The following is a 25,724-nucleotide window of genomic DNA, read 5'->3' on the forward strand; positions in this document are numbered from 1 at the left end:
CAGTAGGGATCATGATGGACCGCAGTGTAGAGATCTTTGCTCAGTGTCTATACAACATGTGAGAAGAAGGACAAGACTGAAAGAAATTGCCACACATCCAGAGAAATGAAGACTTAATGATTCAGTTTAACAATGGAAAAGAAATGAACACTCTTAGACACTGAGCTTTATGAATAAAGGTCATGCCTGCTCCAGATAAATGCTAATGTCTTACTTTTCTGATGAAGTGAAAGATAGGAGTACTACCCAGTGGTGGTGAACCTGTACATGCATTGCTGTATTTTCTTTTATGACAAAATGTGTTAATGTAGAGTCATTTTTTCTAAGCTAAAACCTTAGTGTTCAAGTTTAAAATGGCTAACGTGGTTAAAGTGTTAGTACTTTGAGATAAATAAGTGGGTTTTGGATTGTGCTTTGTCACATGATCTCTATAAAGTTTACCATCACTAGTCTACACCAATTCTGGGTACTGCTACTCCCATTCTATGCTTGTGACAGACATTACCAATCAATCAGCCATTCTTTGCTAACTACACATGCACAGAGAGGCTCATAGCATCTTCAGTACAGGGCACAGGCTCCAGGCAGACAGAACCAACAAGGAGAAGTGGTATAAATCAGGACTCCTGCTAATTTACCAATGTGTTGCATGCAGGTTTGTTTACTAACCGCTATTTCCAGTGTGAATTATCAGCAAGCAAACAGAACCTAAGAGAATGACTCACTGTCTGCCCCCTATCCTTCCCTGGCTTTGCTCAGGCTCTCTTGCTAACTGGCTTTGCCAGCAGGAAGTGCTGAAAATGAGTTAGAGGGCAATAGGAGGTACAGACTTTCTCTGGGTTCCTAATGCCCCTCTGGGCTGTCTCCTCTCCAGACTTGCCTTCCACAAGGTAGTCCTTGCTGCTTTTTCCATCCTGACCCATGGCTGTGGCTGGCACTGTGGGTAGCTGCACCTCTCAGCAGTGTCCATATGACCTAAGGCAACTGTGTCTTTTTGCTGTCATTTCAGCATTCTCTGCTTGGCCTCTTATCTTTCTAGAACTGGGGTAACCAATTTCTTGTCCTAAGAGATCTGCATTTGAAGTACTTGACTGGGAAGCATCTGGAAATGACCCTAAAGAGATTGGGCAGGGAGGTTCTCTCTCCTGACTTCAAACACTAGGGTGGAGACATTAGGAGCTCCTATATCAGCTGTGAGGGAGCCACAGGGTGATGGAGACAGAGTGTTTCTGCCAAGGAAGGGGCAAGCAGTGGGCTCTTGGGACATAAAGTAGATGAGAAAGATCATCTGTCATAATCATAAAACAAAGTCATAATCATGACACAAAGTCACCTGTGAGACCTGGGAAGGTCCGCTATCAGTATGTCCGCAGAGTCTCAGCTGCATGGGGAAGAAAATGTGAGTCTCTTTCAAAGACTACCAATTACCAGGCTTTCCATGTTTCTCAATTTATTTTTATCTTAAATGTAGTCCTTTAAATATTAGTAATCACCAGAAATAGAATCTCTTCTTGTGCTTAGAGTTCTTAGGTAAATGTAATATCAAATAAAATTTAAAATTGTGCAATATATAAAATCAATAAAATTCAATTTTATAGCACTGATTGAACCTGGTGAGGGCAGGACAGTGCTGCACAGTCAGTGTGAGTGTTTCTGGCTCTTCTCCCTGGTCCTGTGAGTACAGGGCATCTATGTTACCACGTGCTGAGCAGGAGCTGATGTGTGAGCACTGCTCTTCCTGCTAAACATCTGCAAAACTCAAACAATGCACTGTGACATCCATGGCCTACATCTGGCAAAGACACAGCATTGACTATTAGGTAAAGCTCTGGTTTTTTCTTATTAACCTAAAAACAATATGGCCCACAAAACAATCCCAGGTGGGTACACAATTATGAGTGAAGTAGGTAGCAGCCAGTTTACAATCCCCTCACACTTAGCGTTTGTAAGTCCACTATGTTGAAAACGTAACACGCAAACTCCTGAACACAACCTCCAAGAGACAGGACAAGTACTAGTACCCCTGAGTCCAACTTAGCAAGGCTGACAGTAATCCATGAGCCACCCCTGCAGAAACTTGGGTCTCAAGAAAGAATTAGAACTCTGAGAGTTAGCTGTAGTCTCCTACGAGATAAAGATTCTCCTTCCTGGACACCTCGAGGGATGTAGGCTTGGTTTCAGACAGAGTCTAGCAGGCTTCCTTACATTTTATGAGTTTTATGTACAGAAAATAAAATCAAATGCTTGCTGATAGACGCTGCACAATGTTAGGCACATTGGGAGAGCTCTGAGATGCAGTGACACTGAAAGCCAATGTTGGAGACAAGTGAGAGTGGATGGAGGTTTTAGAGGAAAGTGATCAAATCTCTGTCTTTGTTTTTATTTTCAAGATACAATAAAACAAGTACAATAAACGTGCTGTGTGTAGACAGAGACATTTACACTCTATCTCTTGAACATCACCTTTAACTGTGCACAGACACATAAGCTACAGAGCCCAGAGAAGACAGAGGTGGAATACAGGGGCATGAAACACATGCCAGTGGTCACTGTCTTGAGGGAGCAATTTGCTAAGTTTCAGGGGGCTTAGATCCCTCAGCCTGTGAGACCCTGGGAAATGTCCATCCACAGGCTCATGACAGAGAGTTTACAATGCTTTTTTAAAAATGCAAATGTCCCCACAAGAGACTAGATACATGATCTGAGGTATAGGCAACCAACGTCATCCTCAAGCAATTTTTTTTTTCAGCAGGGATGATGAATGAATTACACCTATATCCACGTATTTGCACATATGACTTTCACACCAAAATCACTGAGGGAGACAAAGTCCAGAAGATGTGGACTCTGAAGAAGCACACACTCAGATATCATTTTTGAAAAGCACTAAAACATACACATACGTATTTGTAATATTGCTAATTTTTATTATGACCATTGGTAATAAAGATAAATAAAAGTAAGAGATGACTAATTACTACTCTCTTAGCTGCATTTTATTTCTTAAGCTGAGTCATACCAGTGTAAGTCTATAATCCTCATAAGTTTTTATGTATCCAGAATAAGTTATGATAAGACAGTTTAACAAATCAGTCATTTTAAACAACTCAGCCCTGCTTAGAAAGCACGTTAGTGAGAACTCTGATGCTCCCCAGACCCCTGAGTGCTCCTAGAGCACGCTTATAAATCTGAGCCAGTCTTGGGCCAGTGACTTTACTGGGCTTCTCTGTCAAAGAGGCAACTCCCTTCCTTGTTATCCTAACCAGACTGTCTTTATGTGAGTTAGGAAGGTCAAATACATTTACTTTACAGCCACCTAGATGGGCTGTAAAGCAAGTACAAGTTCTGAAAGCAGATACTCTTCATGGACTGGATAAAGGATGCTCTCACAGATAGAGCAGAGGAGCACAGATGAGTCTCTGACCCAAATCCCCACAACCACAACCAACAACGTACGTCTAGACCGACTGTGAATCTAGGTTGCAGAACTGTCCCCTTTGGTCCCTGAAGGAGGCCCCTGGGTCAGACTGGTCTAGTGACAGTTGCACAAGACTGTGCCAAGACCATGGCTCCGGCTGAATGCTGGAGCCTTGGAGCCTTCTCCATGGCTGTTAGTCTAGCTCTGTGCCCAAGTAGAATACAGGGCTTTTTCTTCCTCAGGAATTTGACCTTGTCATCTTATCATAGATTCCGAGCATTGTGGACCACAGTAACATTTGAGAGGCTTTGGGCATAGTGCATGTTGGGTGGAGCTTGCAGCCAGCTAAGGGTCTTTCAGTGCCTTTGAGGCACTGGGGAAGTGATTTCCCTTTTTTGAGTCTTGCTTTATTCAGCTCTAAAATGGGATGGTGACAACTAACTCATGCATGAAAAGCCATGACCATAACCTGGCAAGTGGCATCATTGTCCCCAATGCCCAACCAGTGTCTACAGCAGCAAATCTTACCCATTTGGCAGCAGTGAGGGCCACCTGGTCCTTTGCACCAGGTAGTCCACATGAGGACATGAACGTTAGCTCCTTACTAGGTATTATGTGCAGGATACTGCCAGACATTTAGCAAATGGAATTTGAATTCCACCACTGGTCACCTTGCTTTCCATGTGAGATGAGTCTGAGACCCTGTCTGTCTTCCTTTTTGGGCTCAGGACTTAGAATGAGCAAAGGCACAGTATGGGACACCAGAGTGTTATGGTGCCACTTCAGCAACCCAAGAGCACAACATTCCAAGAGGCTGTGACAGCCAATAAGTGGCAGAGCCTGAGAATAAAGGGCCTTGAGCGGCATTCCAGGGAAGAACTTTTCTGTGTGCTGTAGGGGCAGCTGGAGAAGGATTCTGGGAAGCAAGTTGGCAGTCTAGTTTGTGGGAAGGAGGAGTTGCTCTACTGATAATGACGTGAAAGGGAGCCCTGGAGGCAAGAAGCTCAGTGAGGAGGCAGGGTGGAAAGTCAGGCAGACAGTGGCCAGTGCTCCCTGTGGAAGAAGGAGAAAGGAGGGATCAAGGAGACTCAGAGGATGTGGAAACCAGGAGACATGAGCCGTGAGGACAGGAGAGTGTGTGAGTATGATCAGTTGCTTGTGCGGTGTGGGAGGCTGCTCCCGCATGGTAGGGTTCACGAGAGAGGTGGAGGGGCTCAGTGGGGACCCACTTAGACAGAGTTTCTGGAATAACCAAAGGAGGATTAAAAACACAAGCACAAAGCAAAGCCCACATCAATGTGTAAAACAGAAAAGTAAACATTCCGTAGCTAAGGGATGTATAACAGAGGTAAGATTCTGGAAGGTTTTACTAGAATAGGAATTAGAACACTGCAAGAATAAATAAAATTGACAAACCTGTAGCTAACCTTATCAGGAAAAAGAAATAAAAACCAAAATCCATGCAATAAGGACTGAAAAGAGGGAAATTACTACAGATCCGATGGAAATTCAAAAGATCATGAATACCTACTTTGAAAATCTTTACTTACATAGAGTGGAAAACACAGAGGAAATGGACAGATTTCTAGGAACATACGAACTACCAAAGCTCAATCAAGAAGATATAGCAATTTTGAATAACTCAATATCAGCTATTGAAATTGAAAATGTAATTAAAAGCTTACCAACAAAGAAAATTCCAGGTTCTGATGGATTCACAGCTCCTAGATCACAGCTTGTAAATCTGAGTGAGTCTTGGGCCAGTGACTTTACTGGGTTTCTCTGTCAGAGGCAACTCCCTTCCTTGTTATCTTAACCAGATTGTCTTCACCTGAGTTAGGAAGGTCAAATGCACTTATTTTACAGCCACCTACATGGTGCTTTCTGAAAGCAGGTACCCTTCATGGACTGGATAAATGATGCTCTCACAGATAGAGCAGAGGAGCACAGATGAGTCTCTGACCCAAATCCCCACAACCACAACCAACCACAACCAACAACCAATGTCTAGACTGACTGTGAATCTAGGTTGCAGAACTGACCCCTCTGCTTCCCAAAGGAGGCCCCTGGGTCAGACTGGTCTAATGACAGTTGCACAAGACTGTGCCAAGACCATGGCTCCGGCTGAATGCTGGAGCCTTCCTTGGAGCCTTCTCTATGGCTGTTAGTCTAGCTCTGTGCCCAAGTAGATTCCAGGGCTTTTTCTTCTTTAGGAATTTGACCTTGTTGTCTTATAGAAATTTAGAAAAGATTTGATACCAATACTCCTTAAACTCTTTAATGAAATTGAAAAGGAAGCAATTCTTCCTAAATAATTCCTGGAGGCAAGTATTACTCTGATATCAAAACCAGAGAAAGACCCAACCAAAAAGAAGAACTATAGACAAGTCTCACTAGTGAACATTGATGCAAACATCCTCAATAAAATACTGGCAAGTAGAATGCGGCAAATCATCAAGAAGATTATACATCACAACCAAGTGAGATTCATTCCAGGAATGCAGGGATGGCTTAACATACCCAAATCAATAAATGTAATACACCACATCAACAGAGTCAAAGACAAAAACCACATGGTCATCTCAATAAATGCAGGAAAAGCTTTAGATAAAGTCCAACACATGTTCATGATAAAAACACTTAAGAAACTCAGAATACACGGTGTCTACCTCAATCTCATAAAGGCCATCTATGATAAACCAACAGCCAACATTATACTAAATAGACAAAAACTGAAAGCTTTCACTTTAAAATCAGGAACAAGACAAGGATGTCCACTATCACCACTCATATTCAATATAGTTCTGGAAATACTAGCCAGGGCAATCAGACAAGAGAGAGAAATAAAAGGAATAAAGATAGGAAAGGAAAAAGCTAAACTATCACTATTTGCAGATGACATGATACTCTACATAGAAGACCCAAAAAACTCCACTAAAAGACTACTAGAGGTAAACAACAACACTCAAAAATCAATAGCATTTCTGTACACAAACAAAAAGCTTACCAAGAGAGAAATTATGAAAATATCGCCCTTCACAATAGCATCTTAAAAAATTAAATACTTAGGAATCAACTAACTAAGAATGTAAAAGACCTATATGATGAAAATTATACTATGCTAATAAGGAGATTGAAGAGAATATTAGAAAATGGAAGGATATTCCTTGCTCTTGGCTAGGAAGAACCAACATTGTGAAAATGGCCATACTTCCAAAACTGTTATACAGATTTAACACAATCCCAATCAAAATACCATTAACATAACTCACAGATCTAGAGAAATTCTTAAAATTAATTTGGAAACAGAAAAAACCTAGAATAACAAAGACAATTCTGAGCAACAAAGGCAAGGCAGGAAGCATTGCAATTCCTGAAACTATATTACAAAGCCACAGTGATAAAATCAGCATGGTGCTGGCAAAGAAATAGACCTGAGGATCAATGGAACAGATTAGAAGATGCAAGCATAACTACAAAGACACTCAGATACCTGATTTTTAACAAAAGGGCTAAACATGTTCACTGGAAGAACATGCCTCTTTAATAAATGATATTGGAAAAATTGGCTCTCCACATGCTAAAGACTAAAACTAGATCCATACCTATCACCATGAACAAAACTAAACTCTAAATGGATCAAAGATTTATATATTAAAGCAGAAACACTAAATCTACTGGAAGAGTAAGTAGGTAGAAATCTTGGAGACCTAGGAGTAGGCAGAGAATTCATGAACAAAATGCAAACAGCAAGGAAAACACTTCAATGAATCAACAACTGGGATCTCATATTATTGAAAAGTTTCTGCACTTCAAAAGAAATCACCAACAGAGTGAAAAGAAAACCCACAGAATGGGAAAGAATTTTAGCCAGCAATCCCTCAGACAAAGGACTTATATCCAAAACATATAAAGAACTGAAAACTATTGAGCCCCCAAAATTCAAAGGCCCTCTTCAAAATCAGAGATGAACACACATTTCTCAGATGAAGATATACAAATGGTAAATAAATACATGAAGAAATGTTCACCATCACTCAATGTTCATTCGAGAAATACAAATTAAAATAGCATTCAGATTTCACCTCACTCTAGAAAGAATAGCTGCCATCAAGAAATCAACTGATAACAAATGTTGGTGAGGCTTCAGGGAAAAAGGAACACTGCTCTTCTACTGGTGGGAGTGGAAATCAGAATGGAGATTCCTCAAAAAACTAGGATTGGAGGTTCCATTCAATCCAGCTATTCCTCTCTTGGGTATTTTCCCAGAAAACCTGAAAAGGTCATGTCACAATGATATATGTGCACCCATGTTCAGAGCAGCACAATTTGTGATAGTTAAATCTCGGAAACAACCAAGATGCCCATCAACCACAGAGCGGATGAAAAAGATGTGGTATTTTTATACAATGGAATATTACTTAGCTATAAAAAGGATGATCTTGAGGCCTTCATAAGTAAATGGAGACAACTTGAAACTATACTGATAAGTGAAATAAATAAGAATAACATTTATAAAATCATATTGTGTCTCTAGTGTAAAAAGAAATAAGAACTGTAGGAGTGATAAAACCCAAAATGTGTAATTGCTATTGTAAAAAAGAGAGGAAAAGAAAGTGCTCTAAAGAATATAACTGCATGTATTTTTAAGTGTGTAGGATTGATAACCATATTAGCTTACGGTAAATATTACTAAGTTTTTGTTGAATCATTGAACAGAACAGCTTGCAGCCTCACTGTTTGAATGTCTACTTTGTATGCTTTAATTTTGTAACTTGAACAACTATTTCTAAGAGGACAATATGTAATTTATCAACTAGTGATTTCTTATGGTTTATTTTTTGAAATTATATATTATTTCTACCTTTTCTATTTTCTCTTTAAATAAAATTTTAAAAAAAGAACACTGTCACTTTCCACCAACACAAAACAAAGTTTGAAGGTCAAACTAAGTCTAGTAATATAGCTGGTTTACCATATACCCAATATAATATGATTTCACCTTGTAATGAGTATAATAATTATGAAATCTATTCTTACACCAAGACTTCAAAATTTATGCTTTTATACTTTTAATACATGTCGATGTAGACTGGCCCCATTTCCAGGGCTCAACATGGGGCTAGGGCCCGCCCAGGAGACAGAGTAGCTGTCACTTATTGGCCCAATTGTAGCTGGTAAGTTGGCATTTGTCTAATACCAAGAAGTTGCAACAGTTACCTTATGAACTTAATTTGGCAATGCAGGTGACATTTGTAACTGGGATTTTGGTGCAGCCAGGAAGCTCTGGTCAAGGTTGTTTGGGGGGATGGAAGCCCAGAGTTTTGAACTTGCAGTGAGAGTGATGGTTGCACATGAAGACAGATCTGCCTCAGCACATTCTCGTACAAGAGGGACATGAGGTCAGGCTGCAGGGATGCATCGGCACAGGAAAGCGGTGAGACCAGTAGATTAACTGGGCCACTGACCACACTTGGCTCCAGACCAGTTTAATGTTTTCCTGGAATTTCTCTTTCTCTGCTTCTTGGAGTGAGGATTCAGAGTTTCTGTTACTTAACTACATTCCTGGGTTTCTTTAGCTAGTTCTGCATGCACAGAGACAAGAGGCAGACAGATGCTCAGCTTAGAGTAAATGTTGACAGCCTGGATACCTGCCGGAGAGCTGTACCTCAGAACTATGACCGAGCCATTGTGTGTGTAAGTGCAGGAAGCCCTCTTACTGTGAGGATGTGTTCCAGGACCCTGGAGAGATGTCTGAAGCCTCAGTTAGCACCTAGCCCTGAGCACACAGGCTGCAATTGTACAACTGCTCTGATAGTGGCAATGGTCATTAAATGATGAACAGATGGGCAAAGCATTCAGTGTGGACACCTTGGACAAAGGGATGATTCTTATTCAGGTGAGATGGTGAGATACAATGGATGTGCATGACTTCACACTACTCAGAATGGTGTGCAATTCAAAATTATAAATTACTTCTGGACTTTTCCAGTTAGTATTTCAGACTGAGACTGACTGGGAGCAGCTGAAATGCTGGACAGTGTACCTGCAGGCAACGGGGGTACTACTGTGAGTTAAAGATTGTTTCAGGTCCTGTGAAATAATATTTCCCTAAATCTCACCCTACTTCAGCTACATGCACTGGCATGTTCACTGGGTTCCCCTTCGTGGCACCAATTTTAAAACAAAAGACAGATAATACACATGCACGCACACACAAGAGACTAAACATGAATCTCCAACCAAGAAATTCTATAGAGATCAAAGAGTAATAGAAAATCCACGTATCTAATAGGGGGAATTTATTTTAAAAAGAACCACTTTAGTTTTTGTTAAATTCATGGTATCCAAACGAAATTTTCTAAATTGGCTTTCATAGTCTTAAATATAGTATCTTCCTTTGAAATCTTAGTGACCTGGCCAAGTTTTGTTTCCCCATTTACAAAACATATCCAAGTTCACACTGTCTGCGTAAGATAAAGGAGACCTTCTGCAGCTTAACACCGTCCTTCTGAAGGAAGTTTTGCTCCTTTGAAGACACTCAGTTATTAGCATTAACAAAATTCCCTCTGAATATCAATGTGTGGCTGATTTACCAGTTGCTATCACTCACTCCTTTAACAGCAAGCACCACACTCGGAGAGAAGCGATGTGGCCTCTGAAAATCTGCTTCTTCTTCCAGGACTAGGTCCCAACTTGCTTCCAGAGAAAGTAACCGGCTTGCTTTGTCTCAGCTGTAGTCTCTTTGTTAGCACTTTCTCTCCGCTTGCGCAAGCTTGGCAGAAGGAAATGTGTTTATTGCCTGACACTCACTATGAACGCTTAATAAGTTCTCATTGGATGGATAAAATAAATGAGCGAGAGCAACTGCCAGCATCCTTGTTCCTTCTCAGCAGTTTTGCTACTTCTCCCCCTGGCTTGGGGTGTAGCAAATGAATCTGACCAAAAAGTGAATAGAATTGCTACAGATAGAGCAGCCCTGTTTTATGTAAGTTTCCACACATCAGAAATCTTCATTACCCTCTCTGCCCCCTGGACCTGCCCACTTCTTCACCAGCCACTCTCACTTCCAGATAACTATGCATAATGAGGTCATGAGGTTGAGAGGTCGTGACATTGAGAGGTCGGAGGTCCAGAGGTCGTGAGGTCGTGAGGTCATGAAGTCCAGAGGTCCTGAGGTTGTGGCATGGGGCCTCTCCTCTTTTCTTTCCCAGTACAGTGTCTCCTTCTGCAAGTGCAGCTGGTCCACTGTCCTGGGACTGGCCCCAGGCCCTGCTGCCACCCTGCTGAAGCCCCTTGCTCTGTGTTTCCTTGGTCTCAGGGCCACCCTGAAGGACTCCAGAGGCTCCATTAGCCCCCAAGCCGACAGGGTTTTGCTGGCAGGGAGGTCAGGGGCTTTCAGTGACCATGGCTTTGAAAGCATAGCAGCTGCCAGGCTGGTATCTTCCCTTTGCTCTGGACTCTTCCTTCACAGCCTTTATTCCCTGTTTGTCCTGACCTGCTCTTCAAGCATTAAAGCCTTCACTGTTGGAACAGGCAAGCTGCTCGGAAGGGGCGTCTGGGACCCAGAAGGGAGGTCTCTGTTGGTTGCAAGCCTGAGTCTGTGTGCCTCTCCCTCCCCATGGCAACAGCGAGCCCAAGGCCCCACATCCAGGTGATACTGACACTGGTTTCTGCTGTGGTTTCATGAACCAAGCTGTCTGGGGACTCACACGATTAAAACCACACCAGCTAAAGAGCAGGCCATGCCACGCACATCGCCTCCTGCTATTCCCACTGCAGTGGGTGTTGGGGAACCATCCCTTCCTCCTCACTCTGCATTTCAAAGCTGGCCTGAGGAGCAAGAGGTATTAGAAAGAAGACAGAGCCGGGAAACTTGGGTTCAAATGATCGTCTTCCCCATTTTCATTTCCAAAGATGGGAAGAACTCAGCTCTCAGGGGCTTGGTTTCCCATCTTGGAATGAGGTTAAAAATATATGCTTTCCAAAACTCTTATATAGATCAGAAATTTTAAGCAATTTTTCCTTGTAGTAAATGTTCGACAATGGGAAATTAGTATTATAATTATTAAAATATCACGCTAAAATATGAAGTATTTAAATTTCAATAATAATATACCTTTTGTTAATATACTGTGCTGCATATTGAAAGTTATACAATTACTATATTAACGTGTCTATTAATATAATAATACATTTTAAAACATGCATATTCCTATCTTACATTAAGACATTACTATATTAGTGTCATTATAATAATCCTTTATACATTGTTACAATATAGTGATACAGTGTTGTCACTAAACATTAATGCTGATTTGTGATGATGCCAGAAGTTAACTTGTTTTGTCATTTTTAGCTAGTTTACACCCTTTACTGAGTTATTCTGCAGGCAGGCAAACATTTCCCTCATTTGCCTAGAGTAAGTACAACCTTGTTTTATCTAGAAAATAATCATTTGCTTTTACAATAAGAGTAAAGCCCTTGAAACATCTTGAAGAGACCCTATGCAGAGGCTAGTGCCAGCATTTAGTTGTGGCTTCTGTACCATAAAGCTCCTGGTAGCTCCTAAAACTTCAGTAAGTGTTAGCTATTATCATTAACATGAGAGGAAAAGACAGGAAAAGGAAAGCAGAAATGACCCGAGACTCTGCCTCAGTGTCCCTACACTGTGAAACTTTCCCACCCCAGCATGATGAGATAGTTCTTGTTGGTTCTGATCAACCATACTAATGATGAGATAGTTCTTGTTGGTTCTGATCAACCATGCTAGCAGTACAACATCTGTGCCATGCCTGGCATTTACCCACTCCTCTGAGGGCCGATGTGGTTTTTTGTTCTCAAGTTGGTCATAAGTATGCACCGAAGGCTTGCAATTCTGCTGCCATGCATCGTGTACCCAGTATACAAGGCTGAACAAAGGTTTGTCAAGCCTGCTGTCCACAGACTCACAGTCCATTGCAGACAGTGGCAAATGGATGTGAGCTCACTCAGATGGTGCTAAAGACTTATGCAAGGTAAGCTGACCAAGATCTGAATAACACAAGGGAGTGGGATCCAACTTCCCATCGAAAGCGTAAGCTGAGATGCCAGTAGTGGACAGACAGGGCAGAATGGGGTTCGGCCAGAAAGAACAGTGTCCTCCAAGGTCCAGAATCATGCTTGGGAGCAGCCAGGTGGCCCAATGGCCAGATAGAGGGGAGGCTCTGTGTTCCTTCCATATGTAGTCAAAGAACCACTTAGATTTAAACCCTCTGGTTTTTTGTGGAAAATGCAGGTTCCTGGGCCCCGCGTGAGACTCACTGAGTCAGGATCTCTGGAAGAGGGGTGGGGCATCAGTATGTTACACATTCTCAGGTAATTTGAGGGACACAGGGAGAAGGAGGAGCAATGAGGCAGAGGAGATGGGTGAGGTTCAGGTCATAAAGAGTGTGGAAAACTGGGAAGATGCTTGGGCTTACCTGGGAGGGGCTCAGGTGCTCTGGTGACGTTAACAACTGGCTGGGGGAGCAGTGGGCCATTCACACTTTCTGGTTTCTGGGTTTTACCTACTGTGGTGAACATTTTATGAGCGATTTTACATGTGGTTGAAAAACTGAATGTTTAAACTTTTAAAAAATATTATAATAAAGAATTTTAAAAAATATTTATTACATTGCTGTTAATCCTCTCCAAATACTTCTCCTGGCTTCAAACACTCTTACTCCATAGTTCTAGCCATTTTCTGCAGCAGTTCTGCAAGTCTTCATGTGCTGAATCTCTCCAAAGCGTTTACTTTCATGGTCGTTTTGACTTTGAGGGAGAGTTGCGTAGAGCCAGACCTGACAGATAAGTGGATGAAGATCACCATAATGTTACGATTTGACAGAAACTGCTGTGAACACTAAGAATCGATTCAGCATATCAAGCGAGGCAGCTACAACAGCAAAACTAAAAGCATTCGTGAAAGAAGACTGCCAGAACTGCTTCAGAGAGTGGCAGAAAGTCCGGGACAAGCGTGTTTGAACCAATGGAGGAAACTGAGAGGGATTAATGGTGATGTGTCTTTTACTATAATTTTAAATTTAAACACAGACTGTATTTTTTGGTCAACCCTGAAAGAAGTGTTGTTTTTTTCTTGAAAGGATGTCTCTTGGCTTATACAGAATCTACAGTCTTTTCTTCTAAACAATCCACCTAGCATAATTATTTGTTGTGAAAGGCCTTATTGTAATGAGAACTGATTTGTGCTAGAAAGACATGTTTACGCCAAGCTCTCTGAGCCATGCTCTGACAGGTGACAGGTGAAGACCGCCCTGGCAAGGCTCTTGCAGGCGCAGGGAGTTTTCCCTCTGAGCTTCAGCTGCAGCGTCACCCAGAAGCAGATTGTCTGCTTTTCTTTAATTGCTTTCACAATGACAATTCATTGCAAATGTATGTCATGAGATTTGCATTTCTGCACATATTTAGCTCACATTTATTAGGGTGTGCCAAGACCTAACAGGCAGGAACTAGTTTACCTCTCACAATAATCTGTGATTTAGGTGCTATGATCATATGCATCTTATACATGAAGAAATAGGCTTAGAAATGTTACACCCGAGCAAGTGACAGCTGGAATTTGAACTCATGTGATCCCAATCTGATTGGAATAGACTGTGATGATATGCCCACTGTCTTTTCCTAATTGGAATAGTTTGAATTTTGGGTGTCCTGAGAAAGGTTCTTGTGTTCTTAGTCACCAGTTTGGTGCATGGGGAAGAACCTTTAAGGATTCATAAGAGGTCACTTGGGTCACACCCTTGAAGGGGACTCTAGGAACCCAGTTTTTCCATGCTTTTTCATGTCTTGTCTGCTCCACCATGCACTCCACACCATACGGTGCTAACTTACCATAGACCCAACACACAGGGCTCAATAGATCGTGAACTAAACCCCCCAGACTGTGAGCCACAATAAACCTTTGCTCTTCCACCTGATCATCTCAGGTCATGTTATAGTCCCAACAAGGTGACCAACATAAAAAAATCTAATCAAGTGAGGACTCCTACAGCCTCCAACTTCCTCTCCACAGTTCACAGATGTCTTAAATGGGGTCATTCTAAAAAAAGAATTGTTTCTGTTTATACCTAACTGAGTTCAGCAGTTCACCACATACTTTACTGAAACTCTTGGTAAGAAAGTCTGATGAATGCCTCATACTCAAAGCTATTTCTGATTTTATTGGCTTTATGGTAAAAATTACAAAGCACCATAAAAATGTGGAATGTCTGCATTGGCTCCTCCTAGCTTCTCAGGTAGGTTTATACCTTCTAGGCAAGGTGATTCCTTACCTGTCTCAGAGGCTTCTTGAATAGGGATTATATCAACCTTTCTTAGGAAAATCTTTTGTTATAAGGAAGCAGTTCCTTGAATTTAATGTAAACCCATCATCCATGAGTTCCCAGAAGTCCCCTTTAATTCAAATCTCCATTAAGATGGAGCACAGCTGTCATTAGCTTGTGCACAGTGTTACTTAATATATTTCACGTATACTAAGTCAAGTCTTGAGTCCTACCCTATGTTGACTAAACCATTCCTCAGTGTGATTTCTGGTTTACAGAGTTCTTCAAACAAGAGCTTGCAACATTTCATGTGAATTCACGTCCCGAGAATGTGGAGCACACTGGATTGCTTCAGGCACTGTTCTCCATGGAATCCTAGCAGTTTCAGGAAGTTTTAGTATAATTCGAAGCATCCTTAAGGGTTTCATATACTGTATGGTAATTGGTATAAAAAGACATAGAACCTTTGACTATATTTTTTACTATCTATATTGTGATTTGAGCATTTTGACATCTTAAATCTGTGTCTAATGTTTTTCCGGATTTTCAGTGTGGGCTGAGAAGGACAACTCTGAGCAAAGTCTGGTAAAAAGGGCTGGACTGGCTAGACAGACCCTGGTGCTGATTTCAGATACTTCTTCTTTATCAGCTCAGCTTCCATTTCTCTTCAAGGATCTCTTTTATCAAATGCACTGATCTTAGAAGACTCCCTTTAAAAAGCTATTTATACCCCAGATAGGAACCCATTCCTTTAAAGAAGTAACTGAAGTGTAATACATGATGCAATGTCTGTGAGGCAAAAATACGGCAGGTTCAGACAGACAAAAACACACCATCCCTGGGGAGTTAGATCATTGTAAGCTGACAGCAGATATTAAAGGCAAAATTACTGGAAGAGTCTTAAAAGTACTAATTAGTGTGCAAAATAGTTATTCAACTTTTTCAAAGTTAACAATCTATCTCAAGGAAGTTGATTTTGATCCCTTTCTATTTAGAGCACAAAGGTTTGGTAAAACACAGCCACGATTTTGTTTGGGTATAAATGATGAACCTCGAACCTTTCTACTTGCTCCTTCTTCTCCTGCCCTCTGCTCTGCTCCTCTCTTTCCCTTCTTTTAATGCTGCAGTTTCTTTGACATTCACTCCCTGCACCCATACACAGGAAAGACTTGGCCTCATTTTGTGTGCCCGGTCCAGGGCGCACTATGAGTTTTGTAGCTGGCACTGGCGAGCAGGGATCAAGGAAGCCGAGGTGAGTGGTGCTGCTGCCAGCCTCATTCCCTGCAGGCCGAGCTCTGAGGGCTAAAGAGAACTGTGGAGGTTGGAGGACTCAAAATGGAATTTCAAAAAGGCATGAACAAAAAGTGCACAAAGATCATTATAAAATTATTTCCTTTACTCTCATGGGAGAAGCAACTTTCTCGGCCCCTTTCTGTTTCCTTCTTCCCTCCTCCAAGCCTCCACCTCTTCAAGTGTGCCCAGCATACTTTTAAAAAGTGTCAGATCCCCTTTGTCTTACCCTATGGGGGCTAAATCTTTCCTAGCGTGGTTTCTGGTTTACAGAGTTCTTCAAACAAGAGGCGGCAGTTTTTTATGTGGATCCACATATTATGAACTGTTTCAAGCTTCTATTCTCCATGGAGTCCTGGCAAAGTTTCCAGAAGTTTTAATATAATACTGAGTGCACTGTAGACTGTACTCATAGGGGAGGGAGAATAGTGGGTTCCAGGGAACACTGCCCAGAGCCAAAGCCGTGCACAGGCTATGCATCACTGATAGTGCATCACCTGGAGCAGACCTGCTGCCATCCTGGCATCTCTGGGCACTCAGGTTTAGCCCCCTTAGAGACAGAGGTTGCTTAGGTACCCTCCTCAAAACCACCTTAATTTCAATGCTCATGCCCATTTTGCCCACCCTATTTTGCCACTTCCAGTTAATCTCATGCATATTTATGTGCTGATTATGCAAATCCCAAGATAAAAATGCATTAAGCACCCATGATTTAGACTGGTTAAGTCTATTACATAGCATAATAAAATTACGGCGTGATGTCCAATTTGCCTCAACACTCGCTTTCAACTGTCAGGAAGTTATTAAGTAACCAAACGCCCTGAAATTGAGCCCTAAGATGCTTCCTTTGTCTGCCCCATCGTGATACGAGGAAGTCAAAAACTTCAAGCCAAATCCTCATCAACAGGGAAAATACTCCAGAATAGTCTTAACACGGCATAATGTGATCAAAGTTTGGGAAAGGCAACCGAGAGTTATTGATATAACTCTTTCAACATATTTTATAAGAATCTGCTGGGTAATTTCAAAGGCAGGACACAGCAAGTTAGGGACTAAAGCTGTTTCCTCAGTGAGATTCTCCTCTTGTAGTCTTGTTTCCTGAGTCACGATAACATTGTAGGTTACTCAATTCAAAGGTAATTTGAATTTGCAATATGAAAATATCAATTTCCAGTGTCAGAAATTCAGCAATTAAAAAATTCACAGAAACCGTTAAAAACACACAAGCAAATCCCTAGAAACATAAAATACAGAAAGGCTTGCATGAGAGTCGATTTGCTACATAGAGACTTTAGGTCTGAGCATTGCCAAGACCCAGACCTCCACAGCTCCCACGTTCCCTGGAGGAGGCGACGTCATGATGTGCGTTCAACTGACACACATGGCATGTGAGCAGGCTGTTCACCGATATTCATTCTCCCCTCCAGCATGCCATTTTAATGGCCCAGACTGATTTGCACAGTGCCTGGTCCTGCCTCATTTGCATGGGGAACTCCCTTCTAAGTGCAGGACAGTTGTACTTGGGAGGGTTGTGCACTCACAGCCATAGATCTGTTTGGTGCCAGCGAGTACACAATACCAGGACAGTTTGTCCAAGGCAGTCATTTCAAAGTCTGGCCAAGTGAACAGATTATAAAACCATTCCCTACAGCACTCAAACCTCAGCTCGCCTGCAAAGAGAACTGAGAAACTGGCCGCCTTTGCTATTTTCTTCTCTTCAGTAAAGGCTACAGAAGCAAACTGACTTCACCTATACACTTGGGAAAAACAGTGGGTCACCTGGGGTCCCAGGGGAGATCCCCAGCCACTGGAAGGGCTGGAATGAGAACCTTTGTAACCAACTGTCACTAGTGGCTGTCCTTCTAATGAATGACTATCAAAGGATCAGTGCACATGACAGAGATAGAGAATCCTCCCAAAGGACATGGGCTGTGTTGCACAGGACCTCACTTCTAACATTCTCTCAAAATGTCACAGTCATGCTCATTAACTAGCAAGGGGAAAATGCTCCCTGACAAAAGGGTCTATTTGTGTCTCAGTCACTAAACAGGACATCACAGGGATGAGGCACATTGAGGCTTATTCTACTGGTTTTACCTCTGATGTGTGTTAAGAGAGAAATTCCTCCCGTTTTTGAATAAGCAAAGTAATATTTCTAGCATTATTTAAAGCTTTGATCCATCCACTTAGAGTCATATGTAGGCTGCACAGATATCAAACAGCCCCCTCATCATCTGGATAGTGCATAGAAATCCCATCTTCAAGAGATTCCTTTCTCAAGGCAAAAGCAAACTCCAGCCAAGGAGAACAAGTGTTCAGTCTTCAGGAGGCTCAAACCAGTCCCCACTAGGATTTCTAAATGTCACAGGACCAAGTTCAAGATGTGAGATCAGTGTTTTCTACTGGCTGCCTAGTTTTTTGTGAATATGCTGGCTTCCAGAATGCATTAACCTACTTTCCACAGAGAGGATTCCCTGGATCCTCCTACTCTGAACTAGAGGAGGAGGAGAGGAGATTTCAAGTGTGAGCTGGGCATGCTCTTTGCCTTAAACGTGTTACCCTTTCTGTTAAGCAGCAAAGCAACCTGAGAAATTGGTGCTTCCTGCGAAGGAGCAGCTTGGAGGATAGCATGGCCCCAAAGCAAGAGTGACTGGAAATCCTGCTAAAATATGGCTGTCTAATCAACCAAAAGGAGAACTCATTTACTAAGATTCCCATTGTCCAGGCTGACAGATGGCTTGCACCCCCCTACTCGCCCCTACGCCCCCATCGCGCTGCCTGGAAGGCAAAATCTTTTCTTTGACTGATCAGTTACATTCACCAGCGAGTTCTGAAATAAAACAAAAGCTCCCCAAGCCTCCTCTTTTCGAGTCTTCTCCGCACCTCAATCACCATCAAAAGCAGCCGAGATTCACTCTGCTTACCTTCGTCCTCATTGGAGACAGGAGCCCTTCCATGTTGCAGGAATCCTCATGCCAATTTCCTTCTTCTGCAAGTTACTCTGTCTGTTTGCTAGTCGTCCTTAAGCATCCCACATAAAAAGAGCCATGTCGGGAGCTGCCGGTGGCGGCTGGTCCGGTGGCGCCGCTGCACTGCACCGGTCTAACTTGAATCCCCAGTGCCTGCAAGGCTCTGGGCTTGGCAAAGTCTGCTCCTTTCCTCGCCCTCTTCCCCTGGCTTTCTTCTCTCCGCGCTCTCTCCTCCCTCTCTCTCCTCTCTCTCTCTTTCCATAATCTGCCTGCAGCTCTCTGTGTACCGTGCTCCCTTGACAAATGATCCCTGTCTTAGGTATCGCACTGGCGCCAAGAGATGTGGTCTGGACCACAGGGCAGCTCACCCCACAGGAGGTGAGGCTGAGCTCTGCCTGAGTGTTTCAGGGTTTCCCAGCAGGAGTCTGCAGCGTGTCCCCTCCAGAGGTGGCACTGCTGCTGTGGGCTTCATTCATTCATTGACTTACGCACTTACTCCCACACCCATGCATTCATTCTCCTGTAAGAAGACGGGACCCACACAGGAATGGAAGTAGCTGACACCAGTACTCAGCTGGTTCTGCAGTCTGTGTGCTGAAAGAAGAAAACAAAAATCTCACCACGGGGGTCTTCCTAAATATCATTTGTTTAGCACAGTGAGGACGTAACATCTGGATCGTTAACTGCGATTTTTGTGGTTGGACCAGATGTTTAGAAACCCAGGCATAGCTTCTTCTCAGGGAAAGTTCCAAGTACAGATTTATAGACTCCATCCCTGAAGAGCAGAACACTAAATACTAAGTGTGCTTGTATCTGTGTGTATTGACATGCGTGTGCCATCCAGGACTTCACATAAATCAGTGCCGGCTGCTTCATTCAACGTTACTGGTCACTTGAAAAAAGTAAACAGTGAAAGAAAAATAGCCAGGCCTCGATCAGGCATAATGAAGTTGAAAAAGTGAGATGTCCTTGGACTTCCTGAGGCTTGAGGAATGCTCTGTGTGGAAGTGATTCAATATCTCTGCTTTAACTGCTGACTCCTTAACTGTAGCTGAGGACGTGTATGCTATTGTGAGGGCTCAGAACATGCTCATATAATTAATATATGTGAATTCATCAGTTTTTCAATTGTAAATTTTTATTAGCCCATGTTTGTAGTACATAATGGTTGCATTCCTCATGGTGAGTTGGAACATGGACACAACACGTCCTAATTCTTGTTTTCATCCTGTTGTTCGCTCCCTCCCCTCTCTCTCCATTTCTCAGTCCCGTTCCCTTTTGCGAAAGACCTGTTTCCCTATTATTGTGGCTGCATCCAGATGTCACTCCAAAGCCTCATGCGGGTCATAGATGGGGCTGTTTCAGAGGAAGCTGAATCCAGTGTATATGACTGATTTATGGTGCAATGCTAGGATTAAGGTGCTGGGACTGAGGGTGGATGATTGCTGGATCAGGCCCTGGGTTGGCACCACCTTAAATCTGATTACAATATAAGGGACAGAAAGAGACTTGTCTTGTTCCTTGCTTTGCTTTGCTACCTTCTGCCTTCCATGAACTGTTCTCTGAAAGCCCTTCTGCCATGCCATTGCTTTGTTTAGTTGATTGATGACTGAAACTTCTACAAACTGTCAGCCAAAAAAACCTTTCCTTTTAACTTTGGATGTTGGGTATTTTGTCTCAGCAACCAAAAAAAAGTAACTAAGATATCTATTTCCTACTAATTATCTTTTATTTTTCTCTTTATTTATAATTTTAGTTTCTTTTATAACAGAAACCACGCAATGTTTGTATACCTGATTTATTTCACTCAACACTATGAATGCACTCAAGGTGCATTCATTTTGCTACAAATGACTTAAATTTATCATTCTTTATGGTAGAGTAGTACTCCATTGTGTAAAACACCACATTTTCTTTATCCATTCATCTGTTGATGGGCGTATAGGCTATTTTCAAGACTTAACTTCTGAACTGCACTGCCATAAACATGAGAATGTATGAATCTCTGTAACATGATGTCTTTAACACTCTTGGGAAGATACCCAAAGAGTACGGATTGGGTTGAATTTCAACTTGTAGTATTTTGATAAATCTCCATCTATTTTTGAGAAATCTCCATCTGCTTTTCATGATGTTTATAGGTTATATTCACACCAGCAGTGTAAAAGGGTTCCTTTTTCCCTCAGCCGCACAAGCATTTGTTATTATTTGCCCCTCTCCCCCAGCTGTTGTACTTCAGTTGCTCAGGAAATAGTTCCTGTTACAGTTCCTGTTACTACTGTCTCTTAGAAATGGCAGTCCTTGTGATGCACAGCTACGCAGCATGATGCATATTGTGAGAACCAACTGAAGACAGTCAAGTATTCTGCTTATACTTCTCTTTTTAACTCCACAAAAACCTCCCTCCCTGGGCCTTCAAGGCAGGCTGTTTCGGAAATGATCTGGATCAGTGCCTGTTGACATAAATAAACCTGCCTCCAAACCCTGGGAGTCCTTTCAGTGTTTTTGCTTGCCATTGCAATTTGATTTCCTGATGATGGCCTTTCTTTTTGGAATGAGATGGAACCTCAGTGCTGTTTTAATCTGTATTACTCTCATGGCCAGAAATGTTCAACATTTTTCTAGGTAGTATTTATTATCCATTTCTTCTCAGAAATTCTGTCCATTTCAGTTGTCCATTTTATTGATTGGGTCTTTTATTTTGAGGGCTCTATTTTTTTTAGTTCTTTATATATTTTTAGATTAATATCCTCTGAGGAGCAGCTGGCAAAAATTTTTCTAATTCTGTGGGTTGTCTCTTCACTCTGTTGTTTGTTTCCTTCACTGAGCAGAAGCTGTTTATTTGCTATGATCCTTGTATAACTGATATTCTGTTCAGCAAATCCTTGGCTCCGCCTATGACTTTAAGAGTTTTACCTGTTTTGTCTTCCAGCAAATTAACTGCTTCTGTTTGAACACTGAGATTTTTGATCCATTTTGATTTTAGTTTAGAGTGAAATTTTATCTTCTGCATGTAGATTGACAGCCAGTCTCCCCAGCACCATTTTAAAAAGAGGCATCTTTCTTTTTGTGTGTGTTTTTGATCCTTTTGTCAAAGATTAGATAGTTCAAGGTGCCTGGGGTAGTATCTGCATCCTGAATTCTGCTCCACTGATCCAAAGTCTATTTTTATGCCAGTACCATTCTGTTTTCTCTTTATTTTTAAAAATTGTTATTTTAAAGAGAATAAAACCAAAATAAAAAGAATAAACTTAATTTAAAAAACCCAGAGTGATACAGGATTTTAAAACAGTAGGAATTCAACAGTAGTTACTATAATGTCTCTTGTCTTCAAAATAGCATCACACTAGAGTAAAATCAGTCAATACAAGATGGTGAGAGCAATATAGGGGTTCAAATTAGGTTAATAGGAAAACAATTCTGTTTTATTTGATAGTATCAAGTTTGAGGGTATAGGCAACTACTTTGAAGGCAATAAGATTCACTAAGATGCTCATTCTGGTTTGACTATTATCTTCTTTTGAAGTACTGTAAGGTCTCCAATGTTTAGGTTTTATTGGACTTGTTCTGTACTGTTTTGTTCAACTTTATTATACCTGATGATATAGACAACTCTTTTTAAGATAGCAAGAGGCATTATGGTAACCATTGTTGATCACCTGGTATTCTGTTTTCACATCATGTACTATGTCCATCCTTTTGTTTTGACTGACTCCGTTTTGTTTTGTCACATTTGGTTTTATTCTCTTCAAAAAAAGTAATAAGAACTGTGGGAGTAATAAAACCCAAAATGTGTAATTGTTATTGTAAAAAAGAGAGGAAAAGAATGTGCTCTAAAGGATATAACTGCGTGTATATTTAAGTGTGTAAGACAGAAAACCATATTACTAAGTTTTTGTTGGATCATCGGACCACAACTGTTTGTAGTCTCACTGTTTGAATGTCCACTTTGTATGCTTTAATTTTGTAACTTGAACAACTATTTCAAAGATGACGATATGTAATCTGTTAACTAGTGATTTCTTACTGTTTTATTTTTTGAAATTCTGTATTACTTGTATCCTTTTCCTGCTTTGTTTTTTCCTCTTTAAATAAAAAATCATAAAAAAATAGCTTCAGGCATAGTAAAAATCAAATGAAACAGAACAGATAGAACCAAAAAACTCACAACAATGAATGCAATAAAGGACTTCAGAAAAAGATAATAGTAAATCCAAATTAGCTACCATAATATATCATGTTATCTTTGAAATAGTTGCCCATACCATCAATATAATAAAATCAAACAAAACAAAACAGAATAAAACCCAACCCAACACAACAATGAAAATAATACAGGATTTCAAAACAAGATAATAGGGAAATAATAATGGCCACCACCTTCAGAAGGAGATCCCCCTAGATGCTACATTGTGTATTGTTATCATCTGAATAGATAGATGATCAGACTACCAGCTTTAGACCTGCAAAGTCAGTGAAACACTAAAAACTATAAGCATTAAATTGTATTTTACCTCAATAGCTATCATCACAGCCTGTTGCTTACAGTGGTGGTGGTGGGGGGGGGGGCGTTGTTGGCTCTTCTTGTTTCCCAGCCTACACCTGGCAGGATCTGAAATCTGGCTCTCTCCACAGAGGCCTGTGCATGGCACAGATTCACAGGAAAGGCTTGCTTCTTGGTGACTTCTTGTTCTCTTTCCCTGAAGTCCATGAATGGCACTGATGCACAGGAAAAAGACTGTACCTGGCTGTGTCCCCAGGGGCCTGTGCATAGCACTGATTTGCAGAAAATGCTTGCTACTTGGTAACTTCTTGTTCTTTTTCCCTGTAGCCTTCAAATGGTGCTCACTCATGGGTAAAGGCTGGAGTTTCAGTCCATGCTATTTTTATCATTGAAGCATGTGTGTGTGTGTGTGTGTGTGTGTGTGTGTGTGTGTGTGTGTGTATATAGTAACAGTAGGTTTTTTATAACTTGAAGTCCTGATTGTGGTGCCTCTTTCCTTGATCTTGTTGCCCAGGACTGCTTTTGCCATTCTGCATTTCTTTTACTTTTACAAGAATTTTAGGATTGTTTTCCCTAGTTATATGAGGAATGCTGTTGAAATTTTTATTGACATTGCATTACATCTATATATCAGTTTCATTTTCATTTTTTTGGTTGGATTAATTCTTAAGTATTTAATTTTTTATGATGTTATTGTTAGTGGTATTATTTTCCTAAAATCTCTCTCAGTGAGTTCATTATTAATGTACAGGAATGCTGTTGAATTTTGTGTGTTGATTTTGTATTCTGCTATGGTGCTGAATTTGGTTATTTTTTAAAATTTTTTTTATTTTAAAGAGATTAAGATAAAGGAGGACATAACAAAGCTGAACAGAACAATTTAAGCAACACTATTTCACCACAAGACAACCTGATATAACTGTAGCTACCATAATGTCTCTTTCCTTGAAACAGTTGAGCATGCCTTCATACACAATAGTATCAAATATAACAAAATAGTATAAAACCATTAAAGAGAATGAAAGTATTATAGGGCATTCAGAACCAAATAACAGAAAATGAACAATGGTTACTATATTATCCCATAGTCCATAAAAAAATTTGTTTATACTATCACACAGGATAAAGTCCAATAAGATACTACACGATAGAACCAATGGCAACAGAAGAACAAAAGTACAGTAGGACTTCAAAATAAGATGATATTAAATCAGCACTGGCTATTATAATGTCTTGTTTTCTTCAAAATAGCTATTCATACGATCACAGACAATAAAATCGAACAACCCAGATTAAAACTATTCCAATTAATGAGTGAAAACATTATATGGCTTCAAACCAATATGATTGGAAATCATGATTACACATACTTTTATGTATTCTTATCATTTCCCACACTAGGGAAACTATTTGGTATTTATACATGTGAGTTTGATTTATTTCGCTTATGAGTATGGTCTCAAGTTGCGCCCATTTATTGGTAAATATCTCAGTGTGATCATTCTTTATAGCTGAGTAGTACTCCATTCTATAAAAATACCACAACTTTTTTATCCGTTCCTCAGTTGATAGACACTAAGGTTGTTTCCAAGATCTGGCTATTACAAATTGTGCTGCTGTAAACATTGGTGCACTGTAGTATGATGTTTTCACTGTAGTATGATGTATATATCACTGTAGTATGATGTTTTCAGTTCTGGGAATATGCCTAGAAGCAGAATAGCTATATCAAATGGGACTTCCCGTCCCAGCCTTTTGAGAAATCTCCAGACTGACCTCCACAGTGTTTGCACTAGTCTACACTCCACCAACAGTGCAGGAGAGTTCCTTTTTTGCCACAGCCTCTCCAACATTTGTTGTTGGTAGTTTTCTTGATCCTGGCCATTCTTTCTGGAGTGAGATGGAATCTCAGTGTGGTTTTAATTTGTATTTCTCTAGTGAGTAATGATGATGAACAGTTTTTCATGTATTTGTTTGCCATTTGAATTTCTTCATATGAGAAGTATGTATTCATCTCAGATGCCCAGTTTTGGATTGGGTCTTTGAATTTCGGGGGTTTGATTTTTTAAAATTATTTATATGATTTAGGCAGAAGTCCTTTGTCTGAGGGACAGTTCACTAAGATTTTTTCCCAGTTTGTGGGTTTTCTTTTCACTATGCTGGAGATTTCTTTTGACATGAAGAAACTTTTTGGTTTTTTTTTTTTTTTTTTTTTTTTGTCTTTTTCATTTTTATCGGTA

At 40.9% G+C, this 25,724-nt stretch overlaps 1 protein-coding gene across 2 annotated transcripts in view; it reads right to left on the bottom strand.

Moving 5' to 3' along the window:
• The window catches only part of Frmd4a (FERM domain containing 4A), a 561,761-nt gene that overhangs the window by 396,379 nt on the left and 139,658 nt on the right, over positions 1–25,724 (bottom strand). The window contains exon 1 of one of the 2 annotated variants that reach the window (XM_063253785.1): positions 18,936–19,335. The exons of the other annotated variant lie outside the window; for it this stretch is intronic. Within the exon in view, the coding sequence (XP_063109855.1) occupies positions 18,936–18,968 (33 nt within the window). The 5' untranslated portion in view covers positions 18,969–19,335. Of the gene's footprint in view, positions 1–18,935; positions 19,336–25,724 lie in introns of those variants that run through there. 2 annotated transcript variants of the gene reach the window in all.

The sequence above is a fragment of the Cavia porcellus genome, unplaced genomic scaffold (assembly GCF_034190915.1).
Source record: "Cavia porcellus strain 051 isolate PalLab524CR breed Dunkin Hartley unplaced genomic scaffold, mCavPor4.1 scaffold_7, whole genome shotgun sequence".
Lineage (NCBI taxonomy): Eukaryota > Metazoa > Chordata > Mammalia > Rodentia > Caviidae > Cavia > Cavia porcellus.